General features: G+C 50.0%; 2 protein-coding genes across 2 annotated transcripts; one reads left to right on the top strand and one right to left on the bottom strand.

Moving 5' to 3' along the window:
- Positions 1-7,159: 7,159 nt before the first annotated feature.
- PFICI_09177 (uncharacterized protein) lies at positions 7,160-9,538 on the top strand (the record flags this gene model as incomplete). The annotated part of the gene is made up of 1 exon (XM_007837758.1): positions 7,160-9,538. One exon carries the CDS (start codon positions 7,160-7,162, stop codon positions 9,536-9,538), a length of 2,379 nt encoding a protein of 792 aa, XP_007835949.1.
- Positions 9,539-10,594: 1,056 nt separating this feature from the next.
- On the bottom strand, positions 10,595-11,999 carry PFICI_09178 (uncharacterized protein; the record flags this gene model as incomplete). The annotated part of the gene is made up of 2 exons (XM_007837759.1): positions 10,595-10,967; positions 11,047-11,999. 2 exons carry the CDS (start codon positions 11,997-11,999, stop codon positions 10,595-10,597), a joined length of 1,326 nt encoding a protein of 441 aa, XP_007835950.1.
- Positions 12,000-13,115: the final 1,116 nt, after the last annotated feature.

A 13,115-nucleotide genomic window follows, 5' to 3' on the forward strand; every position in this document is an offset into this window, starting at 1 on the left:
ATCATATATACATGTATGTCTAGCAGGACGCACGAGAGCAGTCAAATCGCTTCCAGAGCAGGATGATATTCTCAGGTAGCATCGAGGACGCACGGGACAATAAGACTTGGCCTCAGATCTCAAATCTAGGTCAATCGCGGGAGGTGCATTGAATCTGATAAACAATACTCGATCCAGTTATGCCATCCTATCGTGTGGATCTTCACATGTCAAATATGCTATCCCTGGACTGGATAGCTTATATGCTTCAGTTAGAGACTCAATGAAAGCTGTCACAACACATTAGTTGATTACACCAATGGCAACGAAAGGGCCATGGCCGCAACCTTGTAAGTCTATACTTTCTGGAGTGTGTACTTCGTAGACCGGATTGTCCTAGCCGATCTGAAACGAAAACCACGCATATCTGAGCAATTAAGACCAACAGTGACCCTGACAATATAAATGAGACGGATCTGAGATTGTGTAACAGTGATTGCATAACAACCTGACAATCTCGCGGCGAGGTTGGGGTCTCGAATAGCACAATCAAATTCATGGTATTCCTACAGCTTCCGAGTAGACGTAGTACTGGCTTGGTTCATTCGTCAGACTCGTCTGATGCGGCATGGTTGGTAAGGATACTACGCAAGCCAGATTGGCGCAAAACATACCCTACTTTACGCCCTTGATGAATATAATCACGTATGCTCGTTCTTTATTGGCGATAGTTATTATTCACAGTCGCAATCTTTGAAGCAGGCTCTCTATCTACTAAGAGTACCCACAGTTGTGCCAAATATATACCATTTCCAGATACAAACCAACGGGAATATCTGAGCCACGGACGTGCATTTTTAATTTCATCGCCGCGTCCTGTGATGGAGAGTTTGCGCGCCTTATCTCCCCCCAAAACGACCAACGAAATTGTCAAAGAGAAAAAGGGTTACATCCAAAGGGTGACACGGGGCGCAGAAGATAAGATGCTCCAAGACAATGGATATCTTGTATCTTACTGTGACACGGCTCGCGGGACACTTGGAGGCACCCAATGACCAATGAAGTTCTGCCCGGGGCCTCCGTCTGAGGTCTCACAAGCGGGGCCTCTGTGTTACCCTTTTGGCCTCCTTCATGGCGTCAGCATTGCTCACTTTGTTCTTTCCTGCTTTCTTTCTTCCCACTCGAGCAATCTGCACAAGGTTTGTTTCCTTGAAGAACCAAAAAAAAAAAAGTGCATTCCTGATTCGGGGGTCGTTGCCTGCTTGACTGGAGTAGGCCCTTGACATGGACTACTTTGTTGGTTGCAATGTTTTGAACTCTTTTGTGCTAATGTCACATGATTGGTTATTTCTACAAGTCATGACAGCATAGGCTATTTTGTCTTATTCTCCATGTTGCATCGCTATTGATCTCGGTTCCCGATGCGGTCACAAGTTGCGGGCAGTGTGGTAGGTTAGGACCGCCAACTAGCCGGTCTTGGCAGTAATACAGATGTGAGTTTTGGTTGGCAATGGTAACACTATAGAACCCCACGGATGCGAGAGAGGGAGAGAAAAAAAAAAAAGTCTCAGATCATTAACGCCAGCAGGAATGGCCAGCCCTACCCCAAGATGCCTATCTCAAGGCATGTTTATCGAGTGGAGTATATTCATCGAATGGTAGAAGCAATGATATTGACTTTAGGGGAAAGAAAGAAAAAAGAAGGAAACTCCAGGCAATGTGAAAGCACAAAAAAGTGTGGCTCGCGTAGGTAATAAGATCCCTTCAGGCTTGGCGCCAATAATTGAAGTTGTACCCGACTTAAAAAGCACGGGTGCTTGGCTCATTCAATCTTTTGAGAACCAATCCATCCTGTCCTTTTCAATTAATTACGGCACAAAAAGTATAGATGATCCGGAGGTTGCAACGCTGATGAGGCAACAATAACAATGACAACAATAACAATCAAATCGCAATGCTGCGCTCCCGTCCAAATAAACGACAGACGCACTAAGGTTAGATGTATTTGAGCGTGTGTCCCGTAGGTAAGTATCGTATGCATTACAACACGGAAGTTACGAGAGATCCTGGATCCTTTAGTGGATTGGTACGACAGAGTGTCTGCTGCTACTACTACTACTACTACTGTTAGAGTGTTCGGGATTATGCAGAGTCCCAGATTTGAAGGAATCTTCCCACATGGCGTCAGACAGCCTAATATGATATCTATTTGTTTTTGCATTGCAAAAAAGGATACTGTGTCTAAGTGGATCAGTAATGTCTATTAAGAAAAGAGTCATGAGGGTCCATCCTAAGGTTCAAGTGATGATATTATCCATCTATCTAACTATTTTTCCTATTTTTCTTTTTTTACACGCTCATTGATTGTAAGTGGGCCTTCGGGGCGTCCACACCCCTGGTAAGTATCTCTCACTGCCACTGGCCTAGGCCCCGGGTGGAAATCCCTGGATCAGCAGCAAGATTGCATGGAATTTTTTTTTTATTCTTTGGCCTTGCCCTTTTTTGCCCACCCATCCATCATCAAGCCAGAGCCAGCATCAGACCGAAATCCCGCTCGTTCGCCCGCCCGCAAGCAAAAGACTGTACAAAGTACGTACATGGCACGGCATTTGGAATTTCGGGGGCGGGGGTTGGATGACAATTGTCAGATTACATATGTTGGGTACGTATACGGATAATGATACGATAGATAACCAGCAGGCAGCGAGAAAAGGAAACAAGAATGATTAGGGCAGTAGTGCCATAACTGATTACGATGCCGCCATATCCACCAACGATGACGACCCTGCTGCTTGGTCAGACATGCAGAACAACAATCCGGCCGTAAAGGGTAAGGGTCGCGACGAAACACAGAGACAACATGACTTTTGATTTGATGATAACGACAGCTCAGTAATTTTCTTTCTCTTGTGGTTGTGATTGAATACTCAATGTAAGCTGCGCCCATTCCAAAGGCTGAAACTACCCGACGGGGAACAAACTGGGGAAGACATACTACAAGGACGGCAGCAGTATAATAATACTCAGCTCGAGCTGAAAGCTGAACGAAACCTGCCATGATTGTCGGGAAGTGCTGACCAATGATCAGTCAACCCTATGCTGGAACCTCCCCCTGGACCCCCAAGCCGGGTTGATGACAAGGACAATGGAGTCTAGCGTCGTCCTTTTGGGGAGGTCAATCGCCTAGGTTAAGGTACTGTATTGGCCAAGTAGGCCAAGCCAGCCAAGTTATGTAGGCTCCGGAATACACTTGCAGGGGGGATTGCGGACCCGCGGTCAGCAGCAATCTCGAGATTGCCACATTGGCATCACCCATTCCAGATGTCGGCATACGAATCTCTCTCATCACTATCCCTCCCTCTCTCCAATGAGCGGGTGTGGTGAGTAATGCATCACTCATCCAAAATGCTGTCGGAGGGAGGCGAGGTTGGGAAGGTCAGGCCACCAGTTGTGTGTAATTGCTGCTCTTCAGCAATACCGAAAGAGGGTTCGTGTAATACATACTAATCAATTGACCTCTTGTCTTTGCAAAATGTGTTGGTCTCTCTCTCACTTTGTGTCTCTCGGATTCTTAAATGGGCTATGACGCGTTGACGCCCGCCATTGTGTGGAATGCGCACAAAAAAAAAAAGGAAATTAGCTCCAGGTCATTTTTGGAGCCAATAGTTTGGCAGGAGCCGCTCCTTGGTTCCAAGTATTAGCAAGTCAAAGTTAGAATTGGGAGATTGTGAAATCTTGAATGCCTCAATGTGGAGCGCATGGAATGCATTTGCATTCGCCCCCGTCGGTCAATTCTGCTGCTGCTGCTGCTGCTGCTAATGCTAGGCTGACAAGAAATTGGACTTGGCGGCAGTATGATACATGCAAATTATCTTACACGACAACTGATTTAACCTACATACAATCTTTCTCATACATTTCAAACCATGAACGCAAGCAGGTATCTTTACAGCGCCAGGCTGCAGCGTTCGGCTGCCCTTGATTGAAAGCAGGGTACCTACTTATTACTTTGTTGGTCAATGTAGGTCATCAACGTCAACCAACTGTCGCAAACACGAAAGCCACATTGAGTCAGATAACAGCCCACAGCTGAGCTCTCCCTTTTATGGGAAAAGAGTATCAAGAGAAAAAGACTAGCAGGCTCGTGACAGAGACGAATAAAATGAACCAGTGACAAAGAAGTCATTATGCGCAAATGAGCATAGATATTAGGTGCCTGCTAATTACTGTGTACGAGGTTAGGTAATTGTGTGTGACATGTGGTAGTAGAGTGTGTCAATGTCCCTTGTGTATGTATGGTGGTTTGCACTGGTACGAATGTAGGTACTTTGCCGTGGCCCGTTCGGATGGATGTGCCATGAGCGATGATCAGTGATCTAACCTGTTTCAACTCAACCCTATACGAAAATACGAAAGCAGCGATAACCAATGTACTCAATTCAATCATGAGATTCTCTTCATGTTTCCTTTTAGTGGCTAATGACTATAATTTCCAAATCAAGAAGGAACTTTTTTCCCTTGGATAGATGGGCCGCTCTTAGTACAAACCAACGAGTTATTGCGAATGCTTGGGAAAAAGTAGTGACCCGCTCAGAAAAAAAGGTCCAGCAAGTAGTTGCGGATAATAGAGTTGCAAAGTTTCTCGCTTAGAGTTCTGGATGATATGAGTTGCCGCAGAATTTAATAGCGCTCGGTACCCACTAGCGCCGAAGGCCCCAATCACAGCTTGGTTCTTTCTAGGGGTTCCCGCTTAGCAAGAAAAGTAAGTCGCGAGGCCCCCACACCCAAGTAATTCTATTTGTTTTTTTCCTCTTCTCTCCGCCGCTCCTCAACTCGAAACCTGACAACACGTTTCATTTCATCCAATCCACATTGATCTTTTTGTGCAGTTGCCTTGCCGTCGTCAAGAGAGGAGAGGAAATTTTTTGCGCGAGAAGAAGAAGAAGAAGGAGAATCATATCTCTGCGCAATACCCTTGACGCGTTTTGTCGTGTGATGCTTTTTCTTTCCTTCTCCAATTCTTTACTGTCTACATACTCTCCAGGTTTTTGCGTAGCAGCTTTGTAATATTTCACAACCTTTTTTTTCTCCCATCCACGCCGAGAGATCAAACCCGCGTGGCCCGCCGTTCTCCGTGGCCCCCCGCTACCTAAAGAGCGCGCTACAAGCTACATACGCCTTCCATTACCAAAGATTGTCTATCTACCTTATTACCGACCTTACATACCTTGCCGAGAAGGTCAACGCTCGATTTGCTCTCAACTTTGCTTCCGTGGCTGACTACTAAACGATAAACGCCGCATCTCCTCGGCTTGGTTTGCATATACCGGACACCCAGCCCAAGAAGGACGCCCAAGGACCTACCTGTCTCTCACTCTCTCCGCGCCCGCCCCCCCTAAACGCCGAGATCCAAGAGCCAATCGACGACTATGGACGACGCCGACGCTGCTGAGCGCAGACGACCAACTGGCAATGATAGTCCCAAGAGGGATACTGTCACCCCGGCTACTGAGAGGTATGAAGTTGCTGCTTTCTTCTATATTCTTTTTCATTATTGTCTTGTGCTTGTGTTTCTCCCCCCCAACGTCTGTTTCATGACGTCCCCCCATCTCCTTGCGCATCACATATCATTATCATAGGCGCCTGCCTGCCCTAAGAATCAGGCGCGGCACCCGTCGGACGGGGCTGCTTCTTGCCGTCGTTTACGCTCCAGCTCATTCTAATACTGCTTGCTTGCTCCCCATGGAGGACCGGCCTTCCCATCAGCTCCCCAAGGTAGGACTGGAGGTAGGCTGTGGAGGAACTCCGGATTAGACACAAATGGAAGGGACGGCAACTTCCTTTTACTTCAAGCCTGCGTTCGTTGTCAAGGACAACTTCCTATATTGTCGCATTTCTCCATCTGTTGACACTCGCGGCCACACACCAGTGGCAACTTGTGGATTCAGTGCCGCAACCACAACTCGCAACTGGTTTCATCATTCTTTTCTGGCTTGTGCCCAATTGTCAATTCATACACAGTCAGCGCAGCGCAAATAATCCGTCCATTCCCGACCGGCCAACCATCAAGTCCTTCTCCCCACCGTTGCACTAGCACTCTCAAGTGACTGAACTTGTGTGCTTGAATCGTGGTTATTTCGCGGCTCTCGCTGCCGGTTCCCCATTCTTCTCACCCACATACCTCTTTTCTTCTTCATCATCTCACCCTTGCCCCATCAAAACAGCCGCCGTGCGCTATACTCTCAATTCTATACCGCTCAAACCAGGTTCACCCCGGCGCTGCTACAATGGCCCAAACGCGCAGGAGATACCGTACGCGACGGTAAGCATACTGATTACTCCCCATACTTTCTTCAGCGCTGCCGCACCTGCTGTTGCTGCTGCTGCTGCTGCTGCTGTTGTTTGTTCTTGTGGCCTCTGTACGAGGTAGTGGCTAGTACCACGCCTGATGATGTCGTTGGCTACCTGGCTGTCCAGTTGTCCATGATGACGATCCTTTGTTCCAACACTTTTTTCTCATTTCACCCAACCGACCCTTGTTTGTCCCCCCAACATAACCTTATGTTCCCATGGCCGGAGCTCAATTTGGTTCTCGATCTAGTCCGAGACAGTATGATGCGTCCACACCTTGATGGTTTGTGGGACTTGGCATGCATACACTCTTCCTTTAATACTCCATTCTCCATCAATGAGGCTCATTGCTTTCATTTCCACATAGGAACCAGTCATCCTAGTTACAAAGTTGCAAAAAGACTGTCCTGTCCTTGGCGGCCCAAGAAAGTAAACCATTTACACAGCAGCCAAGGCATCGCCATTGCAGCGATAGTAGTAACTACAACTCATCACGAACCGACCTAAACCAATGCATTTCGCCCTGAAGTGAAGCTGCACCAATTGTCAGCCGTGCAACAAGTGTCACACAGCCTCATTGCTAGTAGTTGCAAAAAAGTCATGGCGCGAAGCGGCCATCCTCAAAGTGGCATCTGCTCGCGGTATCGGACAGGTCAAGTGGCCAGCTCCCCTAATTCAATGGCTTTGCAAGCTTATTCCTTGACCAAGGAGCCACAGAACCTGCTGGCCTATTCTCATAAGCACCCAATATTATTACAAAATGGACAGCCGCTCCGTTCCTGCGTGAAGAAAACTTCTCATCTTGTTATCATATCACTGACTTCGGAATATGTATAGTCGAGGCCAAACTGCTGACTCTGGACCTAGATTTAGTAAAACTGAGGAAGACGACGGTGACGATGGCGTGCTTAGCCCGCCGCCTTCCAGCTCAGTCTCTAGTGTTGACCCGGCCATGCTAGGCGATGAGATTGTGGTTGGCACCGGTAATGGGACTACAACCGCTAATGGCGACAAATCATCACCCTTGCAAGTCACTTCAGATAAGGAAGATGTCGAAATGGCTGAAGCAGGTAGCGAAGCAGCAGCCTCACATTATCCTAAGCGCAAACGCGCCTCGATGTACGACAATCTTGGTGAAGACAAGCTCGAGGTAGGCTTGGCTGCTGCTACAGATGATGCAAATTCCGCTGCCCGACAGGCGAAACAGCCCCGCGTTGGTGGTCATCCTGGACAAGTCATGAAGGGAATACTTCTGGGTTATTGGAGAGACTCGCCTGTACCCAACGAAGCTAAGAAGCACGCCGTGATTGGATTTCCGGATGTTCGTGATAGACTACGGACTCGCATTCAGCCCTTTACCCGTACTGGGGAGGCTATCAATGGACGACTGTTTCCGATACCCCCTGGCCCTGGCGGAAGCTGGACAACATTTGACCGTACAGTCTTTGAGGATCACCTTGTGGGACTGGATCACAACGAAATCAAGGAGTACATAAAGATCCGACTAAAGGCTGGGGATTCGGGTGTAGACGAGGTGGATAAGCACCAAGCCGAGCTCGATGCCATTAAGGAGGCGAAGCGGAATCTCAAGAACAACCCCTATGCTGAATCGCCCATACCACCTGCCATTGCGTATGGAAAAATAGTCCCCGAGAACCATCAACATGGTAGCCGGCCTGAATCTAAGCGTAGACGGACCGGTAGTGCTACAGTGCCTCCAGTTGTGCCGTCGCAAACAAGCTCACCGGCGCTACGGTCCGATGGGCAGTTACCGCCACCTTCTTCGGTCCTTGCCATCTCTAGCGCACAAGCTGATGCCGAGCGCAAGTCTCCAGTTCAGCCGGCACTCCGATCCCAGACTCCGTTACAGCCTCAGCCGCACCTCCAACCATCACAATCCCCAACACCAGCCCAACCTCCTGTTTCTGGCCCAACCCCACCGCAGCAGCAGTCGCATGGTTTGCCACACCAAATTTTACAACACCCGCAGCAGTCCTTCTCGGCCCAGCAGACCGCTGCGCCACCCCCAGCGGCGCCAGTACCAAGTCGTCTCGACGACACACAATACGTGGGAAACCTTCCTGGTCAACGTCCTACAAGGATCCTTGTGGGTTGTTGGTCTCGCAGTAGTGCCAAAAAGGACCAGGACAAGCACGCCGTGTACGGAATTCTCGGAGCAAATGACATGTTTCGTGTCAAGTTGGTCCGTGAAACCATGGACGGTCGGTTTGTAGATGGCAATTTTCCCACTGGTGCTGGCGCGCTATGGATTGGATACGAAGAGGTGAACTTTCTTCCCCACATTCGCGATCTGAACAGAAGTGAAATGAAGGAGTATGTGCGTGTCCGGCAATACCAGATTGATAGTGGTGAGTCTGAGGAGGAGCGTGTTGCGAATGAAACAAAAGCAGTCTACGAAGCTCAGCGACGGGCGGCTCTAAACCCTAAGGCTTCAGCAGGGCCTCCCGTCCATGCGGGTCGACACAGTCTGAACGCATTCTCTGAAGATTCTCATATCAAGCAAGACACGAACGCACAGGACCCAAGAGATCATCGTCGCGGCATATTACAAGACATCAGAGGTCGTCCAGTATCGGAGGCCGATTACCGTCAAACCGGCCGTGCAGCAAGCATTGATCCTCTTGAACGCACGAACAGTCTTGCCCGGCGGGAGGTTCATAAGCTGGAAGCTGCCCAGTTGCGGCAAGATCGTGTTCTCAGTCAACGCGGTTTGTCGAGTGCCCCGATCCACACACCTCCGCCTGCCATAGTGCCGTCCGACAATCGTGCCATGTTGCAGGAAAATATGGTTCGTCTGAACGGGGTATGGAAAAACCAAGAAACCGCTAGGCATCATGGTCAACAGCAACAGGCCCAGCAGCAGGCCCAGCAGCAACAGGCACAGCAGCAACAGCAGGCCCAGGCTCAGGCCCAGGCCCAAGCACAGGCACAGGCTCATGCACAGGCTCAAGCACAGGCTCAAGCACAAATGATGCAAATGACACCCCAACAACCACCACAGCTGCCATCACAGCCAATGGCGCCCACCCCGAATATGGAAGAGGTCAGGGTTCTTGGAAATGTGACTTACAGTCGGAAACAGACTGGACCGTTTGCAGGCAAGCTTGTCAGCCGCGGAGAAATCATCACCATCGATGGCGAAGACTACGTGGAATACCGAGTTCTTACGAAGCCTACATTCTTCTAGTCTATCATGGTTTTTCTTCACGCCCTGCTCCCTGGCCTGAGAATGGTACTTTTCTCCGGCGCAGCCAATCTAGTGGCAACGCCAGGATGACGACATCTATACTGAAGTCGTCGGTTTACTGCTAGTACGAGACGACCATATCCACTGTTATACTTTCGATCCTTCGGTACGATATTGGCAACAGCAAAGCATACATCGACCACTGGGACCTTAAGGACATGGATTGTCACTAGAATTCGTCCATCAAGCACGCCATTCTTCCAATTTGGTAATATCTGTATCTCCTATATAACGCCCCTTTGGGTATCATGTCATGGCCTTGACTGGACGCCCCTCACAACACAATAATCATTGGGTATGCGCTTTTAACTTGGCGCATTCACATCAAATCACTACCAAGGTCCAACGACATACACGAATTTCGCGTTGGAATAATAGACGGCTAGAGGAGCCATTGAACGGGAGATACTGTTGAAGACAGCCCTGTTAGTATATATCTAGGTTCATGGTGGCTCGCTTGTCTAGCCATGTCGTGGCATGACCATGACCTTTTGGGAGAGAGGATTGGGCGACTGAAGAGACAGTCCACTTGAGAAGGTCCGGACCTACTGTGTCCCATCCTATGATAAAGCACATATTAGCCATCATTTGGCAATTATAACAAACCATGCATACCAATCTCGTCTCGTGCTCGTGAAATGGCAAAACTGCACCAAGTAATGTCACGTTATATTCATTCATGGTTGTCGATAGCTTGGTTGCGGCAACATTGCCATACCCACTTGTAACCATGGTACGAGATGGCAAAAGACCTCTGGCATTTCATGCTCGTGATAACCCATAGCTTCAGTGATACACCCTTGGAAGTTGTGGTGACTTTCTTTGTTTAATTACCTATATATAGAGGCTATCCTCATTCAAAATTATAGCCAACTACTCTTTACCTATTGACTATATGCTGGATATTTCACTGCATCGAGCCAGGAGAAGGAATAAATATCCAAGTCTGTAGACTATTCTTGCTGGCTACCACTTATCCAAGTTGACATTTCGCGCTCAGTGCAAAAGAAAAGCCATGATGGTCGCGGCGGTCATCCAGAAAAAGCTCAATGGGCCAACCACACTGGCGCCGCTAACTGGCACGCTCGAGGCAGTAGGCCCTGCCGTGCTACTACTACTGCTTGGCAGAGCAGTTGATGCCTCTGTGGTTGTGAGGCCGGTGCTGATGATGGCAGTGATGGTTGCGCTTGTTGGAAATGTGCTGCTGGTGCTGTTTGCATGTGCTGAAGTGATGCTTGTAATCGTGGATAGGGTTGCCGTCTTTATGCCCGAGCTGCTGGCCGTGACGGTGCTGCTGCTGCTGCTGTTGCCGAGAGTAGAAGATGGCTCGCTGCAGCCATCTCCGTCATCTCCGTCCTTGGCATCGGGTCTTGCGCGCGGCGTTTCTTGTCAGTCTTGGTGTGCTTTCTCATAGGCCCAGTAAACCATTGTCTTTCAAGGTTACTTACAGCGAATATTTCTTGAAAAACTCCATAATCATGGTGCTCGCATTAAACGTGGCGGGACCACTGCCGTGATCTTCATTATCGGTATTGGCAAAAGTGGCCGGCCAGTCGTGATTCACATGGTCGCCATCATAGACAAAGGTGACGAGCCCCGAGTCGGCGCCGGACCCGTACCGGTACAGCTCGGCGGAGCCGTTGATGGCCACGGTGGCCGAGGGCGACGCCGAGAGACCGTCGCGCCGCGCCCAGTTCGCGACCCAGGTCCGGACGTCGGGGAGGCACCCGCCCTTGCGCAAGCCGCCCAGGATGGAAATGGTCGTGTCGTTGCCGCCGTGGAAGTCGAGCAGGGGGATATTGTCCCGACCCGGATTGCACGTCATGGCGAGCGTCTTGGGGTCGCCGCACGACGTCAAGGACGAGGCCGCGCCCGTCGTGTAAAAGGCGCCCGACACGGGCGAAAAGGCGGCAAAGCGCTGCGAGGCTGCCGTGTCGCACGCCAGGACCCCGACCATGCCGCCGCCCTGCGATTTGCCCGTGGCGTAGACCCGGGACGTGTCGATGCACAGCTCCGACTCGACCTCGTCTAGCACCTTGCCCACGTAGGCGACGTCATTGGCCGTTGCATTGGGCGAGCCCTGCCAGTAAATGTAGCTACTGGTTGAGCCATACTGTAGAGCCTGGGGATAGACGACGACATGGTCCTTGTTAAAGTACGGGTCCGTGAGCCGGTCCAGGTCGGCTTGCCAATCTGCAGTCCGGCTCGCGCCGTGAAAGGAGAGGATCAATGGGTTTGGTTTCGAGTGGTCATACTTCTCCGGCATAAAGTACATATAGGTCCGACCTCCCGACAAGGTAACATTGTGTCGCGTGCCCTTGGATGCGGGCGGCGATCCGGAACTGCAGGCGGACTTCGCCAGAGCCGGCAGGAGGGCCGCGAGGAGCAGACCGAAGAGCATATTGGCCGTCAACTAAGGACAAGGTCTCGTATTTGACAGAGTAGTATGGTAAAGGTCCCTGCAGTCAAAAAGGAGTATACTGTCGCCAGCTACTTGGGTCACGGTAGAATCTCTTTCCTCCTTCTGTATAGAGATATAATCCGAGATAGTATGCTTTTGGGGCTGACTAGGTCTTCATCCTGGGCTCCCTCGTGGCAGCGATGAGACATGCGCGTCATCTTATACTCAGATTTTGATTCAACCTGCTACACCAAAAGGATTGAACCACGAAAACTCCATTCCCGCCATTGTCGACGACTTTTCCGCTTGACAAGAGGGGAGTAACAGCATTGTCCCTCACTTGTTCCCTTACTCTGCTCGCCAGTAATGACTGGGACACACAATACTCTTTGTGCAGTGTAGCATGCAAAGAGTGCATAAGAGGCTGCATCCCACCCTGCTGACCGGGCAAACAGCCAGTATTGAGCGTCATGAGAGGTTATCGCGACCAGGATATGCGGCTCACGCGGATGGTATTGCAGTCCTTCGCCGGGTATCCCATTGGCTTGACGCCACTTTGCGGCATATCTTGTTCTGCACGTGTTACGTCCGGGGGACGATGAAGTTTTTCAATCAGAGAGCGCGGGGATTCCCCCATTCCCGGCATTGTGGCTGCATGTATTGTATGCAGGCTTGGCCCCCTTGGCTCTTTGGGGCACTCTGGGGCACTTTGGGGATGCCCGAGTATACAGGGGTAGTTTATAGGCTGATCCAATCCCAGTTGGGGGAATGCAAAAAAGGCTTGCTTTGTTTTAGGCAGATCTCGAACTTCTTGGAATTTGGAGAATGAGACCTGCTGGCGCCAATGATGCAGCCCCCAGACACGTCAAACCGACTGGCTGGTATCCGCACAGGTGCCGAATGGTATCCTGCTGTGTCAGCATCACCACACCTCTACATCTTTGATCTCGTTGTATCGGGGGCGCCAAACCTACAGCCACCCGCTGTCACGGCACACGACTTTGGGGGATTCTGCTGACATTGGCAGAGGGTATATAACAATGGAACTATACCAGCTCATTTTTGAGAGTAAAGTAAAAGTGCGCAATACCATATGACCCAGAGTATACGAACTCC

This window comes from Pestalotiopsis fici (genome assembly GCF_000516985.1).
Source record: "Pestalotiopsis fici W106-1 unplaced genomic scaffold PFICI_Scf_6, whole genome shotgun sequence".
Taxonomy (NCBI): domain Eukaryota; kingdom Fungi; phylum Ascomycota; class Sordariomycetes; order Amphisphaeriales; family Sporocadaceae; genus Pestalotiopsis; species Pestalotiopsis fici.